Source organism: Leuciscus leuciscus, assembly GCF_965113295.1.
Source record: "Leuciscus leuciscus genome assembly, chromosome: 21".
NCBI classification, from domain to species: domain Eukaryota; kingdom Metazoa; phylum Chordata; class Actinopteri; order Cypriniformes; family Leuciscidae; genus Leuciscus; species Leuciscus leuciscus.
This window is the reverse complement of record NC_138745.1, coordinates 18,921,539-18,942,818: the sequence shown is the minus strand read 5'-3', so window position 1 is coordinate 18,942,818 and position 21,280 is coordinate 18,921,539. Positions and strand designations below refer to the sequence as shown.

General features: G+C 36.9%; 3 protein-coding genes across 5 annotated transcripts; 2 read left to right on the top strand and 1 right to left on the bottom strand.

Moving 5' to 3' along the window:
* Positions 1 to 637: 637 nt before the first annotated feature.
* Positions 638 to 5,134, top strand: minpp1b (multiple inositol-polyphosphate phosphatase 1b). Its single transcript, XM_082152814.1, has 5 exons — positions 638 to 1,321; positions 2,748 to 2,942; positions 3,075 to 3,172; positions 3,395 to 3,525; positions 3,646 to 5,134. The coding sequence occupies exons 1-5, from the start codon at positions 748 to 750 to the stop codon at positions 4,022 to 4,024; spliced, it is 1,377 nt and encodes a 458-aa protein (XP_082008940.1). The 5' UTR covers positions 638 to 747; the 3' UTR covers positions 4,025 to 5,134.
* A 1,775-nt stretch (positions 5,135 to 6,909) lies between these two features.
* Positions 6,910 to 15,052, top strand: papss2b (3'-phosphoadenosine 5'-phosphosulfate synthase 2b). 2 transcript variants are annotated; one of them, XM_082152750.1, is made up of 13 exons: positions 6,910 to 7,088; positions 8,113 to 8,130; positions 8,319 to 8,433; positions 8,637 to 8,872; positions 8,971 to 9,109; positions 9,616 to 9,734; positions 10,742 to 10,855; positions 11,154 to 11,265; positions 12,239 to 12,444; positions 12,546 to 12,681; positions 12,762 to 13,030; positions 13,164 to 13,393; positions 14,110 to 15,052. In XM_082152750.1, exons 1-13 carry the CDS (start codon positions 7,062 to 7,064, stop codon positions 14,249 to 14,251), a joined length of 1,863 nt encoding a protein of 620 aa, XP_082008876.1. In that variant the 5' UTR covers positions 6,910 to 7,061; the 3' UTR covers positions 14,252 to 15,052. The 2 variants fall into 2 exon arrangements, with proteins under 2 accessions (XP_082008876.1, XP_082008877.1); XM_082152751.1 differs by lacking the exon at positions 8,113 to 8,130.
* LOC309485797 (outer mitochondrial transmembrane helix translocase) lies at positions 14,880 to 20,653 on the bottom strand. Of its 2 annotated transcripts, none has more exons than XM_082152847.1 (10): positions 20,472 to 20,653; positions 19,307 to 19,494; positions 19,021 to 19,119; positions 18,754 to 18,874; positions 18,463 to 18,663; positions 18,108 to 18,214; positions 17,915 to 18,004; positions 17,751 to 17,801; positions 17,549 to 17,673; positions 14,880 to 16,154 (listed from the first exon to the last, which is right to left on the bottom strand). In XM_082152847.1, the coding sequence occupies exons 2-10, from the start codon at positions 19,478 to 19,480 to the stop codon at positions 16,034 to 16,036; spliced, it is 1,089 nt and encodes a 362-aa protein (XP_082008973.1). In that variant the 5' UTR covers positions 19,481 to 19,494; positions 20,472 to 20,653; the 3' UTR covers positions 14,880 to 16,033. The 2 variants fall into 2 exon arrangements, with proteins under 2 accessions (XP_082008973.1, XP_082008974.1); XM_082152848.1 differs by lacking the exon at positions 20,472 to 20,653 and adding an exon at positions 20,357 to 20,376.
* Positions 20,654 to 21,280: the final 627 nt, after the last annotated feature.

The window sequence follows — 21,280 nt, the reverse complement described above, 5'->3', positions numbered from 1 at the left end:
ACCAGTCATATCTCATCTTGTATAACTTACAGTCTGCACTTCAGTAGGCTAGGCCTACTGTTCTACCTCAAGAAGAAGCCATACATTTAGCCTATGTTACTTCTACATTTTAATTCTACGTTTAATTACATAACTTTTATACACAACTTATACATTCATGAACATACAGCAATGCACACACTTTATACATAAGCAGCTGCCTTTATGTGGTTTTGTTAGTCAATTGTCTGTGATTTATGTTTGCACTGTTTGTTAATTTTTGCTTGTTGTTGTCTTTATCTGCGAGAATTTCCAAGGATTTAATTGTAGCCTATGCCATACCCTGTAAATATGACAAAAAAAACTTTGGCTTTTGATTATATTTTTAGGTAAAAATATATTTGTGGTTGCATCAGTTAAACTACATTAAAGTGATGCACCATGCACAACACCGCCATCTAGTGTACACAAGACACTTTTTTAAATGAAATCTTTTAAAACATATAATAGTTCCCAAATGTTGCATTGTACTCATTTTGAAATTAAACAATTATTACGTGCCTTCCTCATATTATCAGTTGTGTATTATTTACCTAGATCTGCTGTGTTTTGACCCGGAAGGTTTTGTATCTTGTTTTTGAGGCTGGCTTCACATGTAGTGCGCGTCATCATAGTCGGCAGGGCGTATGGTGATTTTACTCATTGCAATGCATAGGTGAGCTGCAGGCTACGGGTATTTTCGGTGGAATAGTTATCACACATCCAGAAATGAAAATAACTTCTTTCCTCATAAACTTTCTCATCACTTCTTTGAGCGTTATGGTTGGTTTGTCATTATCTAAACTCGCCAGGCCAACGATACCGGCGATAGCGCATTACTTTGGGACAAAAGGCAGGTACGAGGAAGTGAATCCACATCTATTAGATGACATTTTATTTGTAAACAGATCGCTGCTGGTTCCCCCCTCTCCAGATTGCCGTGCCGTTCATATGGTGTCGGTGATACGTCACGGGACACGCTATCCAACCACAAAAAATGTGAAAAAGATTGCGCGACTGTTTGATCTGGTCGTGTCTGACGCTTCGGGTTCAGCGTCTTGGCTTAATAACATTAAAACATGGAAGATGTGGTACACTGAAGATATGGACGGCAGACTGGTGGATAAAGGGCGAGATGACCACAGGCATTTGGCGATGAGACTGGCACAGTCATTCCCCACCTTGATTTCGGAGGATCTCCTCCGCGCAAACCGCATTGAGTTCATCACCAGCTCCAAGCACCGCTGTATTGATAGTGTTAAAGCTTTCCAAGAGGGTCTTCACAGACTCTGGGATGTTCAGGGTAGGCTTAATGTCCTTTCTTTACTAACGTTAGCTGTTTTGTTGGCTTCTTAAACATTGTTCATGAAAAGTTCATTCAGAAATAAAAAATCTCTTTATCACCCTCATGTCATTCCAAACCTGTATGCCTGTCTTTCTTCTGTGGAACACACAAGATTTTTAAAACGTTAGTAACTAAACCGTTTTGGTGACCATTGACTTCAATTGTAGGCTATGGACAGAAAAAACACTGAGACATAATAAATGGCTTCTTTTATGTCCCACAGAAGAAAGAAAATCATACAGGTTTGGAATGACACAAGGGTGAGTAAATGATGACAGAAGAACTATGCTTTTAATTTCTCTTATATACATAGACTGTGTTTCATGAACCCCCAGCATCCCAAGTTTGCCAGATATATACCCCATGATATACCACACATGTGATTTCAAAGCTGAAGCTCAGATTATAACAAACATTTGCATTGGGGACATTTTAAATTTACATGGCGTTTAATTGTTTTACATTTTTAAAACCCTACATTGTTTATTTCCAGATTTAAATAAGATTTTTTGATTTAGATTTTTTCAGATTCATTGGGATCAAATTTCTTTGAGCTCCATCTTGATAGGAAACAAACACAGGTATCTCCATTCTCATTTAAAGGGTTAGTTCACCCAAAAATGAAAATTCTGTAATTAATTACTCACCCTCATGTCGTTCCAAACCCTTAAGACCTTTGTTCATTTTCGGAAAACAAATGAAGATATTTTGTATTAATTCCTGTTCACGTGAGCACCACGACACATGCGTGTGATGCTGAAGCAGGAGCCGGTCAATACTGAGCCGCCATTCTGACGTAGAACCCGGAAGCGCTGCAGTGTGTTTACGACGGCAACAGCGTAGGAGACTGACACAAAAGAGAAGAAATTCTTCAGTAAAGTCGTTATTTTTATGTTTTTTTTGCGCACCAAAAGTATTCTCGTCGCTTCATAACATTAAGGTTGAACCACTGGAGTCACATGGACTATTTTAACGATGTCTTTACTACCTTTCTGGGCCTTGAAAGTGGTCGCTGCTTTGCTGTCTATGGAGGGGTCAGAAAGCTCTCGGATTATATCAAAAATATCTTCGCTTCTGTTCCGAAGATGAACGAAGGTCTTATGGGTTTGGAACAACATGAGGCTGAGTAATTAATGACAGAATTTTCATTTTGGGGTGAACTAACCCTTTAACTACAGCACCTTTAGGCCAAACAGCTGGCATTTAAAGACACTGAAACACATCCTCAGCACATCTGCCATAAAGTGTCGGTTGTTATCTGTGCATATACTTTGTAAACAACTCTCCACCAGCTGTGGTTGATGATCCTGCAAGCTTTATTGCTGAAGTAGTGGTCCTTGGTCATTCAACTGTTATTCAACTAACCATACTTCTTGTTTTATAGATATGGATTACAAACACTATGTGGATGATTCACTCATGAGATTCTTTGATCATTGTGAGAGATTTGTTGAAGGTGTTGAGAACAATAAAACAGCTTTGAAGGAGGTAGAGCGCTTTAAATCTTCGGCAGAAATTGATGCGGTCCGGAAGAAAATATCCAACCGCCTTCAGATTCCATACAATCAAATCACCCCAGGTAATTTAGCTTTTAAAATTACGGTGTACAGTTTTATCTTACTGTTCACTGAAGTTGTTTAATGTTAATCTGTAGACTAAAATAGTCAATAACAAAGATCCTTCCTGATATTGATTGAAATTTTCTTCCAAGATATGGCAGAGGCAGTTTTCTTTTTGTGCTCCTATGAGTTTGCCATCAAGTCGGAGAACTCTCCATGGTGCGATCTGCTGGATGAGTCTGACGCTCAAGTACGTATGTTGGTTGGAAATTGAAAACTTCCTTTTTCAGTGGATTTAATGGATGTTATTAGGATTCAAAGTGTAATTCCATGTCAGCTGGGGTGTTTGTATAATGTCTAGTAATTATGTACGGTAATAAGTGCCCTGATTCACTGTTTCATAACCTGATTTACCTTGGCGACCAAACGCATGTTTCTCTTTTTCAGTAACATGTTTTTGGCCTCTTGTTAGGTCCTGGAGTATAAAAGTGACCTGAAACAGTACTGGAAGAGGGGATACGGACATGACATCAACCGTAAATCCAGCTGCCCTCTCTTTCATGATATTTTCAAGCGTCTTGATAAGGCCGCTAATGACTACAGGTAAGGAAATTAAGATGTGGACCCATTCTCAGTCAGCTTTGGTGTATTTGTCCACTTACAATACTCCATAAAACATGCTAAAGATGTTTGTGTTCACTTGTGTCTCCTGTAATCTGACAGATTTGGAGAGGTAAAAAAGACTGCCACCATCCAGGTTGGTCATGGTGAGACCCTGCTGCCTCTGCTGTCTCTGTTGGCCTTTTTCAAGGATGAAAACCCTCTAACTGCAGAGAATTTTTCTTCGCAGCACAATCGCATGTTCCGCTCCGGTCAGATTGTACCTTATGCTGCGAACTTAATCTTTGTCCTGTATGAATGTAGTGATGGATTTAGAGTACAGTTGTTTCTCAATGAGAAGCCCATGACTTTTCCCAGCATGAATCATTCGGCTCCACTGTATGAAACCGTGAGAAAGCATTACTCAAAGCTCCTTCATGGCTGTGATTTTAATAAGGAATGTGATGTGCCTCAATCAAACCTCAGGAACACTGAATTGTGAGTCAGGTTATTAAATAGTGGATTACAGGGATCAATTACTGTGCACTTGCAATGACTGTATCTTCACTTTTGATTCTATTATTATTCTCATACTGTGGTTGGAAATCCAAATATTGTTTTATTTATTTTACATGCTACCAAATTACCAAGGGGTGTACATTTGTGCTTTAAGAATGATTTCTGTGTTCTTTCTTCTTTTATTTGCCAAAGTACTAAAGAAATGCAGTGCCAAATAATTTGTAATTTTGTAATTTATTTTATTTTGATAAAACAGTTAGGTTTTTATAAAAGTCATTCCGGCTATCAGGTTAGAACAAATCTTGAAAATGGGTTGCCAAAAAAAAAAAAAGGGATTCTGAAATTGGATTCCATCACATAATCCAGTCTTGGTTTTGATCTGGATCAAACCTTCAATATGTGTTGTTAACAACTATTTATCAGGATTATCCTGATTCCAGGGTCCAATTGTTCAGAAAGTTTAATCTGTATCAGAATTATCTCATTTATTGCTATCCAGGTTCAGGTAATCCATTTTATGTTTGTCGCGGTTTTTAAAAGCTTGCAATGAGCAACAAAAACAAACAAATATACATGGAATAAGGGATGCAGTTAATAGAAACTACTTTTGACTGGTTCAACTCTGATCATTGTGCCAATGTAGTTTATATAAAGTGATTAAAAAAACACTTTAAATCATACTATTTTTGTTTGATATTGACAGCTGTTTTGTGGATTATTTTATGGTGCCAAAATCTCTTTTAATTTAAAGTACTGAAAGGCTTAATAGGTGTCCTAATGTCTACTTCTACTTCATTACTGTAACAGTTACATTAATCAAGGGTAAAATAAAAGATATAAATGAAAAAATAAAATAAAAGTTTATCCAATCTTATAAAAGGTTTTGAACAACGTATACTGATTGTTTGATCCCAAAAAAAAAAAAAAACAAGATTGGATTTTGTGATCTAATCTGATTTCAGAATCCTTTGAGCTCATTTTCAAGATTTGATCCAATCCGATAAACGAAATCTGATCAGATTACTTTTGAACAACTGGGACCAGCAGAAGGGTGGATTTCAGGAGCAAAAGAAATAAAACTTTTTAAAAAACATTTATGTTTTGCACATGATTTGTGTTACCATTACAATGTCTGACCAGCAAAAATACAACAACCAAACTGCTCCACAACATCCCATACAACCTTGAAATTGTGATATTCCCTCTAGTCTCTTATTCATCAAGACAAACATTCCACGAAACCCCACAATCATCTAAATACAATAAAAATAACAGAAATTAATAAATTATTAAATAAAAAAAGTAATAAGTAATCAAATGATAAACTACATAAATGATTAATAATTTTAATCATTATTTTACGTTAATTGTAAATAATTAATTTATAACATTATGTTATAAATGATAACATGAAATGAAACAAAACAATTGTGTTGTTTTTCTTTATTTTGTATGGTTGCTCTCTTGAAGCTACACACAGTTTGCTACTGAAACAGATCCTCAGATTCCTATACTGTATATCCATAAAGCCTTTCAATACATTGAAGTAAAACATGTCCTCATAAAATAAACCCTCAAACAGCTCAATGTCAAACAAAAGCAATATATTTATTTGAACTGTCAATAATTATCATATGTTAATTATGAAGACAATCATCAAATGCATGTTTGTTTTCTATTATTTATTTGTTGTGGGACAGATGAGGGATCTGACTGTTTAAAACATTTTTTTTTTTTAAATGGACGGGGATGTTTGTAATCTTTTTATGATGCTGGTTTCGGTCCCAAGCACTGGCTATTCTACCGGTAGTTCTTCATAGTAAGATGTAGTCCGGTAATACGGATTTGGTGATCTAGTTTTTATCTGAGTCAGAGTGATCCAATTCAGTCAAAACCAGCACAAAAGTAAGATGGATTACCTGATCCTAGGTTCCATTTTTTTTTTTAAACAAAAAACTAAAAGTAAAAATACATTTAAAAAAGTGAGAGAGAAAGGTTTAACATGATTATCACCACATAAACCTGTGGAGTTCCTGCTGCTCCAGTGCTGTTCTCAGTAAAACAACAAAAAAGGACAACCCAAATACTGAGACATTCTGAATTTCACTCAAATTATTATGCTGATAATTTAATTTGTAATTAATTAAATGGTATTATAAAAAATAATGCAAAATAGCATTTGCACTAGTCAACTCAAACTTTGTAAACACACTGAAAGGGTTTTTTCTCAAAAATAAATGAGTTTTTTTCTAGAGAAAAGTTTTTTTCATTAGTTAACATTAGTTAATGTATTACCTAACATGAATTAACAATGTTATTAATAGAAATACAGTCATTCATTGTTTGTTCATGTTCATTCACAGTGCATTAGCCTTACTAATAACAAGCACAACTTTTGTTTTTAATAATGTATTAGTAAATGTTGAAATTAACATTAATTTAGCTTCATGAATGCTGTATGTCTTCATTCTTAATTCGTGTTAACTAAAGTAGTTAACTAATGTATTGTTAACTAATGAAACCATATTGTACCGACCAAGTGTTACCGACATTTCTTTTAAAAAATTATTCATTATATGTGGTTAATGTGGTGCAATGTTTTATTTTATTTTGTTTTTATAATGTTTGTTATTGTTATTAAAGCTTTTCTTTTTAGAGGGTCCATGTGGGTTGGCTGAGATTGAGATGGAAGTTGTCAACCCTAGATCAGAGCAGTAATAATTCAATAATGTTTATATCTTAATGTATCTGTGTTGTATTACTCTTTGTGTGCTGTGAGAGAGATGTTGAGTAGTAGGCTAACTGAGAATCAATGCAGTCAGTGTGTGTAGTCGTGATGGTGACGTGAGCAGCGCACGCTGATGAGTGGGAGGATTTCAGGAAGAACGCTGAGTGCTACGTGTCCAGTTTATCCTGACTTCCACTAACTTCACTTTCTTTTATTCTGTGTTAGTCCCTAAACTGCCTAAAGGGTCACATTATATAGAACGCTCTGACCAGCGTGTTCGCGTTGTGACATCATGTCTGGGTTGAAAAAACAGAGAACGGTACGTTTGCTGAAGTTCAGCCTTTTTCTTTCTTTTGTTTCTTTCTCGCTAAACTTTTAAAAGTTGCTTCGATACGAACTACGAAATTTCAACAGACTTTAAAAACGTATCAGAAGTATTTTGTATTACTAGTATTGGTTAAAAAAAAAGAAGAAGTTTATTTTGAAAGGCTTAAGGCTACATTCACAAAAATTAAGAGTTGCTCGACTGGTCCGTGTAACTTCGGGAACTTGGATAAATATGTAGTGACAGTCACTTAAAATAACACGAGTGTTTGCTTTCGGAAGGATATTGAAAATATTTGGTGATGTGGCAGGATGTTATGATTCAGGTTTATTCTTTTCATCAACTTATCTTGATTTGACATTGGGCTTAAACTCATTTGAATGGCTGAGGCTGATATGTTTAGTGTTTTTTTGTTAGGGGTCACGTCTTTTATACTAGAATGTCTTTCTTTGTTTTACGTGAAGTGTTTTCTGGTTCTGCAATAGGCTATAACCACACAAATCCCATGGAAGATTAATGTTATTTGTAACAGGTCCTATGAAGCCAGATTTTGCATATCCTCAGTCAAAGGGACACTGTGTACCAATGGGAATTAACAAACCCTAGGGTTACTTGCATCAAGCTGGGATTTCCTGTGTATCCAAAGAGCCTGGGTAGAGAGAGAGAGAGAGAGAGAGAGATGGCTCTGATCCAACTGGCCACATCTCCATGGTCCTGCATGAATGGCCCTTTTTGTTTCTTCATTTCTCTTTCCGAAGCCACTCCCCTCCTCAGTCCTGAAGTTTGAAGTTAAAATGCAATAATAGAAGTTAAAATTAAAGGGACCGCTTGTTCAAAAATAAACATAATTTCATCATTTACTTGCACTCATGTTGTTCCAAACCTGTATGTCTTTCTGCTGTGGAACATATAAGAAAATATTTTGAAGAATATTGGTAACCAAACAGTTTTGGTGACCATTGACTTCTATTGTATGGACGACAAACATTGATCCATTTCTCAAAATATTTTCTTTTAGGTTTGTAATGGCATGAAAGTGAGTAAATGATGACAGAATTTGTATTTTGGGTTTACTATCCCTACAAACACTTTATCTGACCCATTGTCCCTATAGAAACACACTGTCGTTATCAGTAAAGATGGAAATGGTGCTTTAGGCTCAGATTTGCAAATTGTTCTCAGTCTTACTTTTCACATCATGTATATCGTGTATATCCACTTTAGGACATGCAGAGAGCAACCAATGTTGTTTATCAGGCTCACCATGTGAGTAGAAGCAAGCGTGGCCAAGTGGTTGGGACCAGAGCTGGATTTCGTGGATGTACTGTTTGGCTGACAGGTGGGAATTTCTCCTGTGAGACTTCCAGGAGAAAATTAGATGGATCAAATTAAAAGAATAGTTAACTCAAAAATTTTAATTCATCATTAACTCCCCCTCATGTTCAGATCTGTATGACTTCCTTTCTTCTATGGAACAGAGATGTTAGGTTGAATGATCTCAGTCACTATTCACATAAAATATTTAAAATTTTGTCGCTACAGGGTTGTCTGGTGCTGGAAAGACTACAATTGGATTTGCTTTGGAGGAATATCTAGTTTCCCATGCCATTCCTTGCTATTCGCTCGACGGTGACAACATTCGACATGGCTTGAATAAGAACTTGGGCTTCACAGCCACAGACAGAGAAGAGAACATTCGACGTATTGCTGAGGTCGCCAAACTGTTTGCGGATGCCGGACTGGTTTGCATCACTAGTTTCATTTCTCCATTTACAAAGGTTTGGTGATATCAGAGGTTCCCAAATTTTATGAAATTGTTTAATAATTTCTGCAACAGGATGCATTAAGAGAATGATTTTACGTGTGCTCACAACAGGATCGAAACGATGCCAGGAAGATTCATGAAAATGCAGGTCTGCCATTCTTTGAGGTGTTTATAAATGCCTCACTGGAGGTGTGTGAGAGCAGAGATGTCAAAGGACTTTATAAAAAGGCCCGTGCTGGAGAGATTAAAGGTATTTTGAAGATTATTCAGGAAAAATAAATCTATAAATGCATGGTTTATAGCTGTCTCGTCATATTTATCTTGGATAGAAGAGAATATTTTAACATTGAAAACATCACACAGTAAAAAACAATTTTTGGACTGAAAGAGATAGTTCACCCAAAAATGAAAATTCTATCATCATTTACAAACCTGTAGGAATTTTTTTCTTCTGCTGAACACAAAAGAAGAACGTCTGTAACTGAACAGTTGATGGGTCTCATTGACTTCCAGAATATATATTTTTCTATACTATGGAAGTCAATGGGGCCCATCAAATGTTTGGTTGCCCATATTCTTCAACATATCTTCTTTTGTGTTCAGCAGAAGAATGAAATTCATACAGGTTTGGAACTACTTGAGGGTGAGTAAATGATGACAGAATTTTCTTTTTGGGTGAACTATCCCTTTATTAATTCGGAGCAATCATTTGCCAATAATCTAGAAACATGTTCAACTACATTTTGCTTCACGTAGGTTTTACAGGAATAGACTCTGACTATGAAAAACCTGAAGCCCCTGAGCTAGTGTTGAAGACTGGAGAGCTCACTGTCAATGACTGCATTCATCAGCTAGTGGATCTCTTGAAGGAACAGGTGGGTCAGTCTTTCATTTCTGGTCATTAAATAGATAATGGGCCCTATCTTGCACCCAGCGCAATTGTACCCGACGCACAGCAGACTTTTCCCTCCACAGACGCACGTCGGTAAATTAGGGAATGAACTTGTGCTCCCGCGGGCGGTTCAGCGAAAAGAGAAGGCGTGTTCCGGCGCAAACATTCCCTGGTGCCATTTTGCAGTTTCGGAAAACAATTCCACCACAGACCAGGAAAAACCTAGTCTAAAGTCAGTGGCACGTTATTCAGATGCTATTTTAAGGGCGCATGCTTGGCCATAATGTAGTGTGTGCACAACGTGTAGTTGCAATCTACACAATCTACACAGATAAAGGCAGCAGTTCCCATTTTTGCAAACCATACATAATTACAAGGAAAAATATTACCACACAAGGGGAAATCGTTGTGGTGCTCATGAAGATGTGAAAAAATAGGCATACATCTAGCTTACACATTTACACCCAAATTATTATACGCCTGTTAAACCGAAGCTAATTTGGGTGGGTTTCTCCCATCCCCATACAATGTCACTTCTCTGTTTTTTACGGCCCTGACGAGAACGTCGGTCTCCTCGGCTGTGAACCGCTCCTGGCGTGCGCCTGGCAAATCCGCCGTTATAGTAGCAATCCGCCATGGAACAAGCGTGCCTGCTTTTAAAAGGAATGTGAGATTACGCTTTGATTGGTTTATTTGGTTTACACGTTACGCCAAAACCACACCTATGAGTAATGAAGCTACTTCAGACCAACCCATTTTAGATTTGCGTCAGGCGCAAGAGGCATTTATCCCGCCGGTATAATAGCAACAGCGCCCGAGATACGCCCTCAAAGTTACTTGCGTTTTGCGTTTGATACTTGCTTTTCAGATCGTTAAAATAGGGCCAAATGTGTTTTGTCAGTTGTCCCTTTCTTTGTGCCAGCTGACAGACTGTCAGTATTCTCTTGACAGACGTTAAAACGCCACTGACCAGAGGATTTGTTCTCACAGGATATTGTGCCCACGGGTGTGACAGAGGAAGTGAATGAGCTCTTTGTTCCTGAAAACAAGCTGGACCTGGTGCTGAGTGATGCCAATATACTCCCCACTGTAACCATCACGGAGGTAATGCAACCCTTCATGAACACACACTGCTACTACTACTACTGCTGTGGAAATCAACTGCCCTTCTTGTTACACCACAGGCATTTCCTCACAGTTTAACTGAGAGCTTTTCACTGCAACTTGGTGTTTGGAAACCCAAATCTACTTCATAATTTATGTTCTGCAAGAGCTACTGAAATAACTACTGTAGAAAAATATGAACTGTCGTAATTCATAGTTGTTATTTTGTGGCAAACTGTCATTCTTGTCATGAGATAAAATGAAATTGCTGTTTGTGTGTTTCTCGTTGGTCTTGTAGCTGGATTTGCAGTGGGTGCAGGTTCTGGCTGAGGGGTGGGCGACTCCACTGAGGGGATTCATGAGGGAGAGAGAATTCCTGCAAGTCTTGCACTTTGGAACTTTGCTTGATGGTAAAGACATTTTCAAACTGATCATCACCCTCAAAAAGATATAGTTTTATAGTGTATCTACTGTATTTCAAAGAAAACTTTTAAATTGACATATTACATTTATATATTTACAAGTGTGTGTGTGAATATGTAAATTTATATAATACACACAAACACACACACACACATACTTACTTACATACACTTATTTTTAAGACATTTATAATATTACAAAATATTTATTTTTTAAATAAATTAGGGCTGTGCAACGATTGATCGCAATTAATCCCATCCAATTTAAAAGTTTGTGTTTACATAATGTGTGTGTACTGTGTATAATTATTTTGTTTATATAAATACACACATATACATGTATATATTTAAGAAATATTTGGATGTATACTGTATACTGTGTATGTATATATATATATATATATATATATATATATATATATATATATATATATATATATATATACATGATTTATATATAAATAACACATTTTCTTAAATATATACATGCATGTGTGTGTATTTATATATACAAAATAATTATACAATATATTTATAATTATAGTATAATTGCCTGTGTTTAACGTTTTGAGACATAAATGCATCACAGTGAAAAATGTTTTTTAGTGACAAATTTGTTTAGGCTATTGAGAATTTGGTTCAGAGAATGGTATAGTGTTTTAGCAATTCAGAAAAACTGTAATACTTCACAGTATTACTGTTTTTACTGTATTTTTGTTTAAATAAATACAACCTCAGTGACCATGAGGCTTCTTTCAAACTTTTGAACGGTGGTTTATTTAATATTGAATATTAATTTAATAATAATCTACATCTAATTAGTAATAGTTAATAATTTACATTTACCTAGTTATTCAGATTGCATATTTAGTGAATGTAATAATATCCAACATAACATTAAATAATAATAATATTATTGTTAAAAATAAAAATAGTAATATTAATAATCTTTTATGTTTAGGTGGGATCATCAACTTGTCTGTTCCCATTGTGCTGCCCGTATCCAAGGACGACAAGGAGAGGCTGGACGGTTACACTGCTTTTGCCCTGGAGTTCAAAGGTCAAAAAGTGGCAATCATGCGCAACCCTGAGTTTTATGAGCATCGTAAGGAAGAGAGATGCGCAAGGCAGTGGGGGACAACATGCCCGCAACATCCGCACATTAAGGTGAGAGGACACATCTCCGTGACATTGCTTTTAAAACAGTTGTATATTATACTTCCTAATACAGTCAGCCAATCAAATGACACCATTTATGCTTTGCACAGATGATAATGGAGAGTGGTGATTGGCTGGCTGGTGGAGACCTGGAGGTGTTTGAGAGACTTAGGTGGAATGACGGTCTTGACCAGTACCGTCTCACTCCACGGGAACTAAGACAGAAATTTAAAGAAATGAGAGCAGGTAAATGCGAAACATGGATCCTTCCCATAATTATTTGCTAGTGCGACAAAACCCTCTGCAATTGTGTCTTTTCCCCACAGATGCCATTTTTGCATTCCAGCTGCGTAATCCTGTGCACAACGGCCATGCGCTCCTGATGCAGGACACTAAGCGCCGTCTGCTCGAACGAGGCTACAAGAAGCCCGTGCTGCTTCTGCACCCTCTGGGTGGCTGGACAAAAGATGACGACGTACCGCTGGACTGGCGCATGAGACAGCATGCTGCTGTGCTAGAGGAAGGAGTCCTGGATCCAGAAAACACAATTGTGGCCATTTTCCCCTCACCCATGATGTATGCTGGGCCTACAGAGGTCAGACTCTAGCTGAACATGTTACACTGAAACAAATAAGAGGCTGTTTAATAAGACCTTTTTTAATACAAATAATTGAAATTGTGAGTCAAGTCAATTCTGAACAGGGCAAAAATTCTGAACGTTCTTATAGGTACAGTGGCATTGTCGGGCCAGGATGATCGCGGGGGCCAACTTTTACATTGTAGGGCGAGATCCAGCAGGTATGCCCCACCCGGAGACAAAGAAGGACCTGTATGAGCCCACACATGGTGGAAAAGTGCTGACCATGGCACCAGGCCTCACCTCTCTTGAGATTATTCCCTTCAGAGTTGCTGCATACAACAGAGTCAAGAAGGCCATGGACTTCTATGACAAGGAAAGGTGCGTACATATTTCATTATATTTTATTATATTATATATTATGGCTGTGAATAGTTTAAATTTGCCATAATAAATATATTTATTCATCGAACCTCCGAATTGATGTAGAATCAAGATGAAGTATATTTTAAATGTTTAATGCACAGCTTTTTAACTTTAAATATATTGGTATTGAAAGCCATCATTTTGAAAATTATTTTTTAATTCTGTCTGTTCTGTTTGTCGTTTTTTTACAATAATTATAGAACATGATCAATCTTATAACAACTTTAATTTAACCTACAATAATATTTGGTTACACATTGTAATTATACATTTAAGCACTGAGTAATTTTAATTAAGAACATTAACTTACTATAGGGTTAGGATTAGGGTTAGTTACATGTATGTATGTATGCATAATATACTCTGAATGTATAACATAATATACTATAATAGCAAGTACATGTAACATGTAGCAAAGACACTGTAAAATAAAATGTTACCCAATCATCACATAGACCCATTATAAAGACTGTCGCATTTAGCTTTGTGTTTATTTAAAGTGACCTCTAATAATATTCCTCTGTCATGTCGCTTGACTGCTCTGTTTCATTCATTTTGAACTTTATTTATGCATTATTGTTCATCAGAATATTAAAATCATTACAGTATTGATATTTATAGACATTTTTATATAGGCTGCAGCTCAAGTCAACAGCTTTTCTGTTTTTCAGACACGGTGAATTTGAGTTCATCTCAGGAACCAAAATGAGGAGCCTTGCCCGCAGCGGAGAGAACCCCCCTGATGGTTTCATGGCCCCCAAAGCGTGGAAAGTCCTAGTTGAATACTATAGTTCTCTGCAGAAGGACCAGTGAACACAAGACATACAGTCCAGTTTATAGAAAGGTGCATTATATACTACAATCCTACATTGTAGTGAGATTTTTTTCTTTTTTTAAATAAATACGTTTATTAGACTCATATGTACCACATTTTTAGATAAATGTTATCTATATTTATCCCCTGCAAATTTCTTTAAAATACAGTATATTTTGTTCCTGAGATCGCCCAGTATAAAAGCATAGATGGATCAAACTACACAGCTACTGCTGTTTCAAATGTGTTATATACATAGTCTGATCAAAGTATGCCGGACAGTAATAGGACCAATATTTTGCCTACCTCAACTGGAATTTTATTCGGATAAGTGCCTGTCTTGGCAGTATTTTTACCAGTGGAGAACGTCTTGTTCTCATTGTATACACAGGTTTTATTTTAATTCTATAACATTCTTTGTAAGAATTTAAAAACATTCAGTACTGGCAGTAGAGTATAACCACAGTATTGTCTTGCACGTCCATCTCTTTGTACTTCCTTGTGCCTTAATGTAAAAGTGGCATTACTGTTATATTCCCAAATGAACGAGTTACTGTAAAGAGTGATGTATGAATGTGAAAGATTTGTGCTGAATGCATAAACATAAAACTCTTGAGGAATCCAATGTGAAGGAACAAGAGCATATTTATTGTCTTGCCATTTTCTTATTGGTCCAACCTAAACATATTTATTGTCTTACAGGAAATGTATGGACTTGTGAGATTTACACTTTGTCATTTCTTACAATATTTGATACAATGTGCATCGGGCAGTAATTCCAATAAACGTAATTAAAAGAATACGATGGTCATCCAATTCTTGTACAGTGTAAACAAAACATTTTACATATATTCTGACTTCTAAACGGATTTAAATTGAATAGAGCAATGGACTATTGTGGATTAGGAAACCTAATAACTGAAAAATACTTGTATACGATTGTTCCTTGTATTGCCAGCATTCTAAAATGGTGCATCAATCCATATCCATAAAGAAAACAGTTTCTCTCCACTTATTAAATTCTCCATCGCCCATTCAAACCCCAGAAATAACAACAGCAGTGGCTTGTCACTTGCCCTAAATATTTTGTGCAAGTATATTTAATGTTTCACAAATAAATATTTATACAACAGCCAGGCCATCCCACTCTCTTTAATCTGGGCTAAATTTAACACTTAAACATTTTATTCAATGTAAAAGGCCAACAAGTCTTATGCGTTTATAATTTAAATCATTCAATCACTGGGGAAAAACAAACAGATGAGAGTTGTTAAAATTGTTACTAAACACTTTGTTCTTACAGATCAGCTAAATTGTTACATACCGTTGATGTAAAACACTATTCTTGCAGGGGAAATTAGATGCCTTATGCATAACTGGAAAAAGTAACTACAATGTTGCCCATCTTCATAAAAATCAAACACCACCCAAGCCAAACCTATAAAGACAAACACAATGGACCTCATTCTTGGAACACAAGCAGAATGAGTTTTATGTAAAACGTTCAATCTTTCATAAACTGTCCCATTGACTCAACTGTGACCATTACAACTTTTTTTTCTTTTCTTTTTGTGTGTGTGAATAAGGCTCATTGATTGAATGGCAAAAACAGAAAATGGAAATTACAGTGCAAAAAAAAAGGTGATTAGAGAAAAAATCCTCCATTCCACCATTTATAAATCCTGAGTTCCCCCTTTTACAAAACATGACATATGCCACAAATAAAAAAGAAAAACAGACCAAATTTAGTTTCATGTTCTTTTAAAACAGCAGCATCACATTCAGTCCAGTGCTACGTGCATAAACGCCTCTTGCACTCCTGCAGATTTGGACTTCTTCATCTTCTCGATTGCCCTCTGCATGTCTTCCTGCCTGATTGGCCGGATGAAGTCTTCCACTGGACTGTCATGGGATGGAAAAAAATGTATAAGAGCACCGCAAATGCAAGTTCAGTCAGGACCACTTCGCCAAGTAAATATAATTTATTACAAGTATAGCACACAGTTAATGTTGGCGGTATGGTTCTTTTCTGGGCAAAACTCCCACGCCTGTCCATGCAGCTACGCCTGGACAGAGCGGGGACAGCAGCAAGTCAAACCCCGCTGGGGTACAGAGCAGAACCAGTGTATGCATACATGATTACAATTCTCAATTACATGAGTTGTGGAAATACAAATACATGATAGAAAATGCTTGCAATGTAGTGAACTGTACGGAAAAACAAAATGACAGTCAGATTGATTACAGGTTCGGTTGGGTGGAGTTGGGGTTGGAGGAGGGAGTTTGATTGTGAGCAGCGATGCTATGGAGGAAATGCTGAAGGAATGGGAATTTAAATGGGCCGCTGTGATAGAAGTCGAAACTGGAGTGGTACACGTCAGGAACAGCTGGCTATCAGCTGATGCGAGCTTGGCTGACGTGGCGTGTCTGAACTTACAAGATGCTTGATTTTCATACAGTTTCAAATGTAAACTATTGACGAGACATTATGTAAAGGTGACAAGCCTCAAACTTAAGATACAGATAAAAAAAAAAAAAAGAGCCTGTTGTGTTCTGTGCAATTTTGGAGTCTGAGGTACATTGTACATGTAGCGTCCGTCTACATTAATCCGGATACGTTTGAAAACTGTGTTTTCATTTCAAAATGAAATGAAACGCTCTCCGTCCACACTAGCGTTTTCCAAAAGTTGCTCATCCACACTGAAACGTCTGAAAGCACTTGAATCACCTTACGGCGCATGGGTAAAACGTAATAAAAGCTCACAAGATGATACAGAGAGAGCTGACATAGTAAAGTTCTTGTGCTAATCTTCTGGCTCAATTATTTAATTAGCAAATATCCCACCACCACTCACTGATTAAGCATCCAGGTCACACTCAAAATCACCATTCCATGTTTGGTCTAAAACGCAATTGTTCATGTTTTGCCGCAGGAAAGCAATTGCGAGTAAATTTTTTGTCATCTTTGCAGGAATGTAATTATACAAAAGGAACATTTATATTCTTTAGCAACACTATGAAAGTGAATAAGCAGGCACACCCATAGATATCTATGGGTACAATATGCATCACATGAGTAAATATATGCCATTGTTTTCAAATACTTTCGTTATCCCATTCCACTCTACAACACTTCAAATTTATCCACTTGGGCGAGCATTTTGAAAAAGCCTAGTTTTTGTTGAAAAAAACGCCGTCTCAGTGTGGACGGATGGCCAAAACAGAGAGAAAAAAAAAGCGTTTTCAAATGAAAATGTATTAATGTGGACAAGGCCTGAAGCTCTTGAAGTGTTTACCTTTCTTGGTGCACAAAGTCCCGCACACAAAGCAGAGCAGCATCTCGGCACATCTCTCTGAGGTCACTTCCTGAGAAGCCGTCAGTCTTTTTTGCAATTTCACCAAAGTCCACGGCAGACTCCACCTTCAGAAAATGGGAAAATGTTCTTTCAGCATTTACAACTTTCAATAGCAACAACAGTCCAATTAATAAATACTTACATTTTCATTCTCCAGGATCAGTTTCAATATGTCTTTCCTCTGCTTTATATTCTAAATACATACAAATGACAAATGATCATTTATAAGAATCACTACAGTCAGAGTTTAATGAACATTTAATTTAAACCATAAAACATATTTTGAGCTAAAATCAGTGAACTTACAGGCTGATTGATGTGGAATCTGGTAGGCATCCTTCGGAGTATAGCAGAATCAAGATCTTGTGGCCGATTGGTGGCTCCCATTATTATGACCTTAGTGAAACACAATCACAACACATCAGTTAGAAAAGGAACCTGACTTGGATCTTGAGTCACTGATCAAACAAGTAAACCTCACAAAGATGCGGAATGGTACCTGGCAGTTGTAGTCAGTTTCCAGCCCGTCCCATAAGCTCATGAACTGAGCCTTCATCATGGCAGTGGCCTCATGATCTGAACTTGAGCGATTCCTCAAGAAGGAATCTAAGACATTAAGACAATATAAGTTCATTTTAAAAATGACAAGTATACAGAATCTTCCACTTATTGACATATTATGTGATTGTAAAGGAGCAACAGGAACCAAGTTAGGTTCAAAAGTAGACTTCTAGTGATTCATAAATGTGCCATTAAGCTAGAGATCTAGCTTTAAAAGCATAGCTTAAATTGATAACTACTGGGATGTCAATATTAGGAGTGGATAAAGCATAAAAATCAACATAAGCATTTACCAATCTCATCGATGAAGATAACAGAGGGCTGTAGCTTGATGGCCAGAGAAAACACGGCTGCGGCTAGTTTCTGGGACTCTCCGTACCATTTGTCAGTGAGAGTGGAAGGCTGCAGGTTGATGAAGCGGAATCCAGCCTCTTTGGCGGTAGCTTTGGCTATAAGAGTTTTCCCACAGCCTGGAGGCCCATACAGCAACACACCTGAGAAGATGACAGGCAAACCACCTCAGAATAAAGTGTGGAGTTGAGCTTAGAAACACTTTATAGAAACATTTTCATCCTAGTGCCTGCCTCTGGGAGGTTGAAGAAGTCTGGATCCTTCAAACAGATGTCTCTTCTGGATCGGAAGTATAACAGTGTCTTTCAGTTCAGTTATGACTTCATCCAGACCTGCAATGTCATGCCATGTAATCTGTGGACACACATGATTTGTGTAACAATGTAACATGTGTTACAATGACTTGCGTAACTTGCATTCTCTTAACAAAACGAAAGTAGACTGTTTTAGAGACAAGTAACTACTGGTAAATTAAGTCAGATGGTGACATCATTCCTCACCTGCATAGTCAACGGATCCACAAGATGAGCTGCAATACTCATCTCATATTCAGAAAGCTTCACATTCTGCACTCCAATCTGCCGCATGAGTTTCTCTGCCTGTGAGGGGGCAACAAAACTTCACATTATTAAACTCTAGCCTTCGGTGATGCTAAGGATTGTCAAAAGTTATAAACCTGCACTTAAGTTATACTTAAAACTTGGACCCGCATGTAAACAGCTACATTGCTTTTCTATGTCTGGAAATCACACAAATTTATATTTCCCTGACATTAAAACTGCATACCTGCTTTTGTGCCTCAACTTTCTGTTTTCTTGTTGGATCAATAGCATCAACCATCCACTTTATTGTAAAATAAGTGACAGCACCAAATATTGTGAGGCGGAAGAGTAAACCTATGACCTCATTCCGGCCCAAAGGGCGAGTAATATTGTCTGTTGGAATCTCTTTTAATACCATCTTCTCACATTTACCTGCAAAAGAAAAACAATACAAATAGTATAATTAAAAATCTAGGGGGGTTCTAAAAAACAGATTTATTTTACTTTTTACTTATGAACTTTCATCAAAAAAAACAAAAAAACATCTACAATATATTAAGCTGTTCAGATGAAAATATGGGCCTGTCCCAATACTCAAAAGGCAAAAAATATCCCATCATGCATCGCTTTAAGGAACTCGTGTGGCCTGAAATTTTGAGATGTCAAGACTTTTTAGTGTAAGTTAAATAAAATAGATATTACATATAATTTGGCTGTAAAGCACAGTGTGTTTGCACATTGCATTGTTGCAGAACGGCTTTTTATAACTCAATTAGAAACACCTCAATTAATTGACTTCTAAACAAAACATTTTAAAGTGCAAAGTATAGAAAATCGAAATGTGTAAATAAAGCACTGTAAAAACGCTACTTGCATCTTTACAACACTAAGATGTAGTGTTGTCTCATCGGGAAATGTTATAAAAAAGTTATACACCCACTTGGGGGGCTTCACGCCCACTCAAACACTTGGGCCAAATACAGGAAACACATCATTTACGTAAGAGGCCAAGTGCAAAGACAGCAAGTGTGGTTATTATTAGGACAGGCCCTGTGTGATGTAATGGCAGAGACAAAAATCTCATCTCCGTGCTCAAAACATTCAATAAAGTGTTCACACCTTAGCACGCTTTTGCGCTTAATTACCGCTTCACTGTAAAAAAAAAAAAAAAAAAAAAAAAAAGCAGCACGTTTTGAAATGGCACGTTCTGTCCGGAGCAAGTATTACATGAACATAGATACACACTACAGACGCATCCTATACGCGAAGTAGGCACATTTCTGTCAAATCTCACTTGTTATAATAATCAGATGATGTGTCAGCGCAGTTTACTTTCATTTTCACTGAAGAGCTGATGTTACTGAAATGAGGTTCTTGTGACCTTCCTGCATCTCAAACATATCACTTACCAGAAGCGTCTTTACTATTGGGTCTTGGAAATATTGTTTAAAAATTTAGCTTCCTTTTAATAAAATGATTCATTAACTTCCAGAAATCAGACTTTTTCCCCTTTTCTACCACATTTTAGCCTATTTTTCCTCCACCTTCTTCTTCGTCGTCTTCCTCTTCTTCTTCTAAGTTTTAATGGCGTTTGGCAAAGCAGCATAGGTGCATTACCGCCACCAACTGGATAGGAGTCTGGAGCGCCGTTATTGCCTACTTGCCTGGTTACCAAGTCACCATGTTATCAAAATGGACAATTCTTGTCTTTTTTTTAAATAGAATATTGCAGTTTGTTATAAATGGTTTATCCGTGCCCTTGTAATCTTTAATCAAAATAACTTGTTGAAGTGAATGAGGTGGAAAGCACAGGATTGTGGGATATCAAAGGCAGTGAAAGATACATTTATGCTGCCTTCAAAAATCGATCAGATAAAGGAATAAAACCTTGGAATGCATCTTACGAAGGCAGCATTTTTAAGCTTTTGGATGCAGCCATTGTGCCAGAGCTGGCGAGGGACTGATATAGCTGAATGAGTGTTGGCTGATTGAAAATGAAAACTGAACGGCCACGTTTCAATTAGTCGGTTTCTCTTTTATGTTGAAACAAATTTTGTCATGTTTGAAAAGATGGAGGTCGGAGAAGGTTTTATTGTTTTGTTGAGCACATTTAAGTTCCTTTGTCATGATAACAAGACATGTTTTTAGCATACTAATATGCACTATTGCTGGTTTTGAGGCACTGTTGTGGCACAGGAACTTAAATTGATTAAGTTTT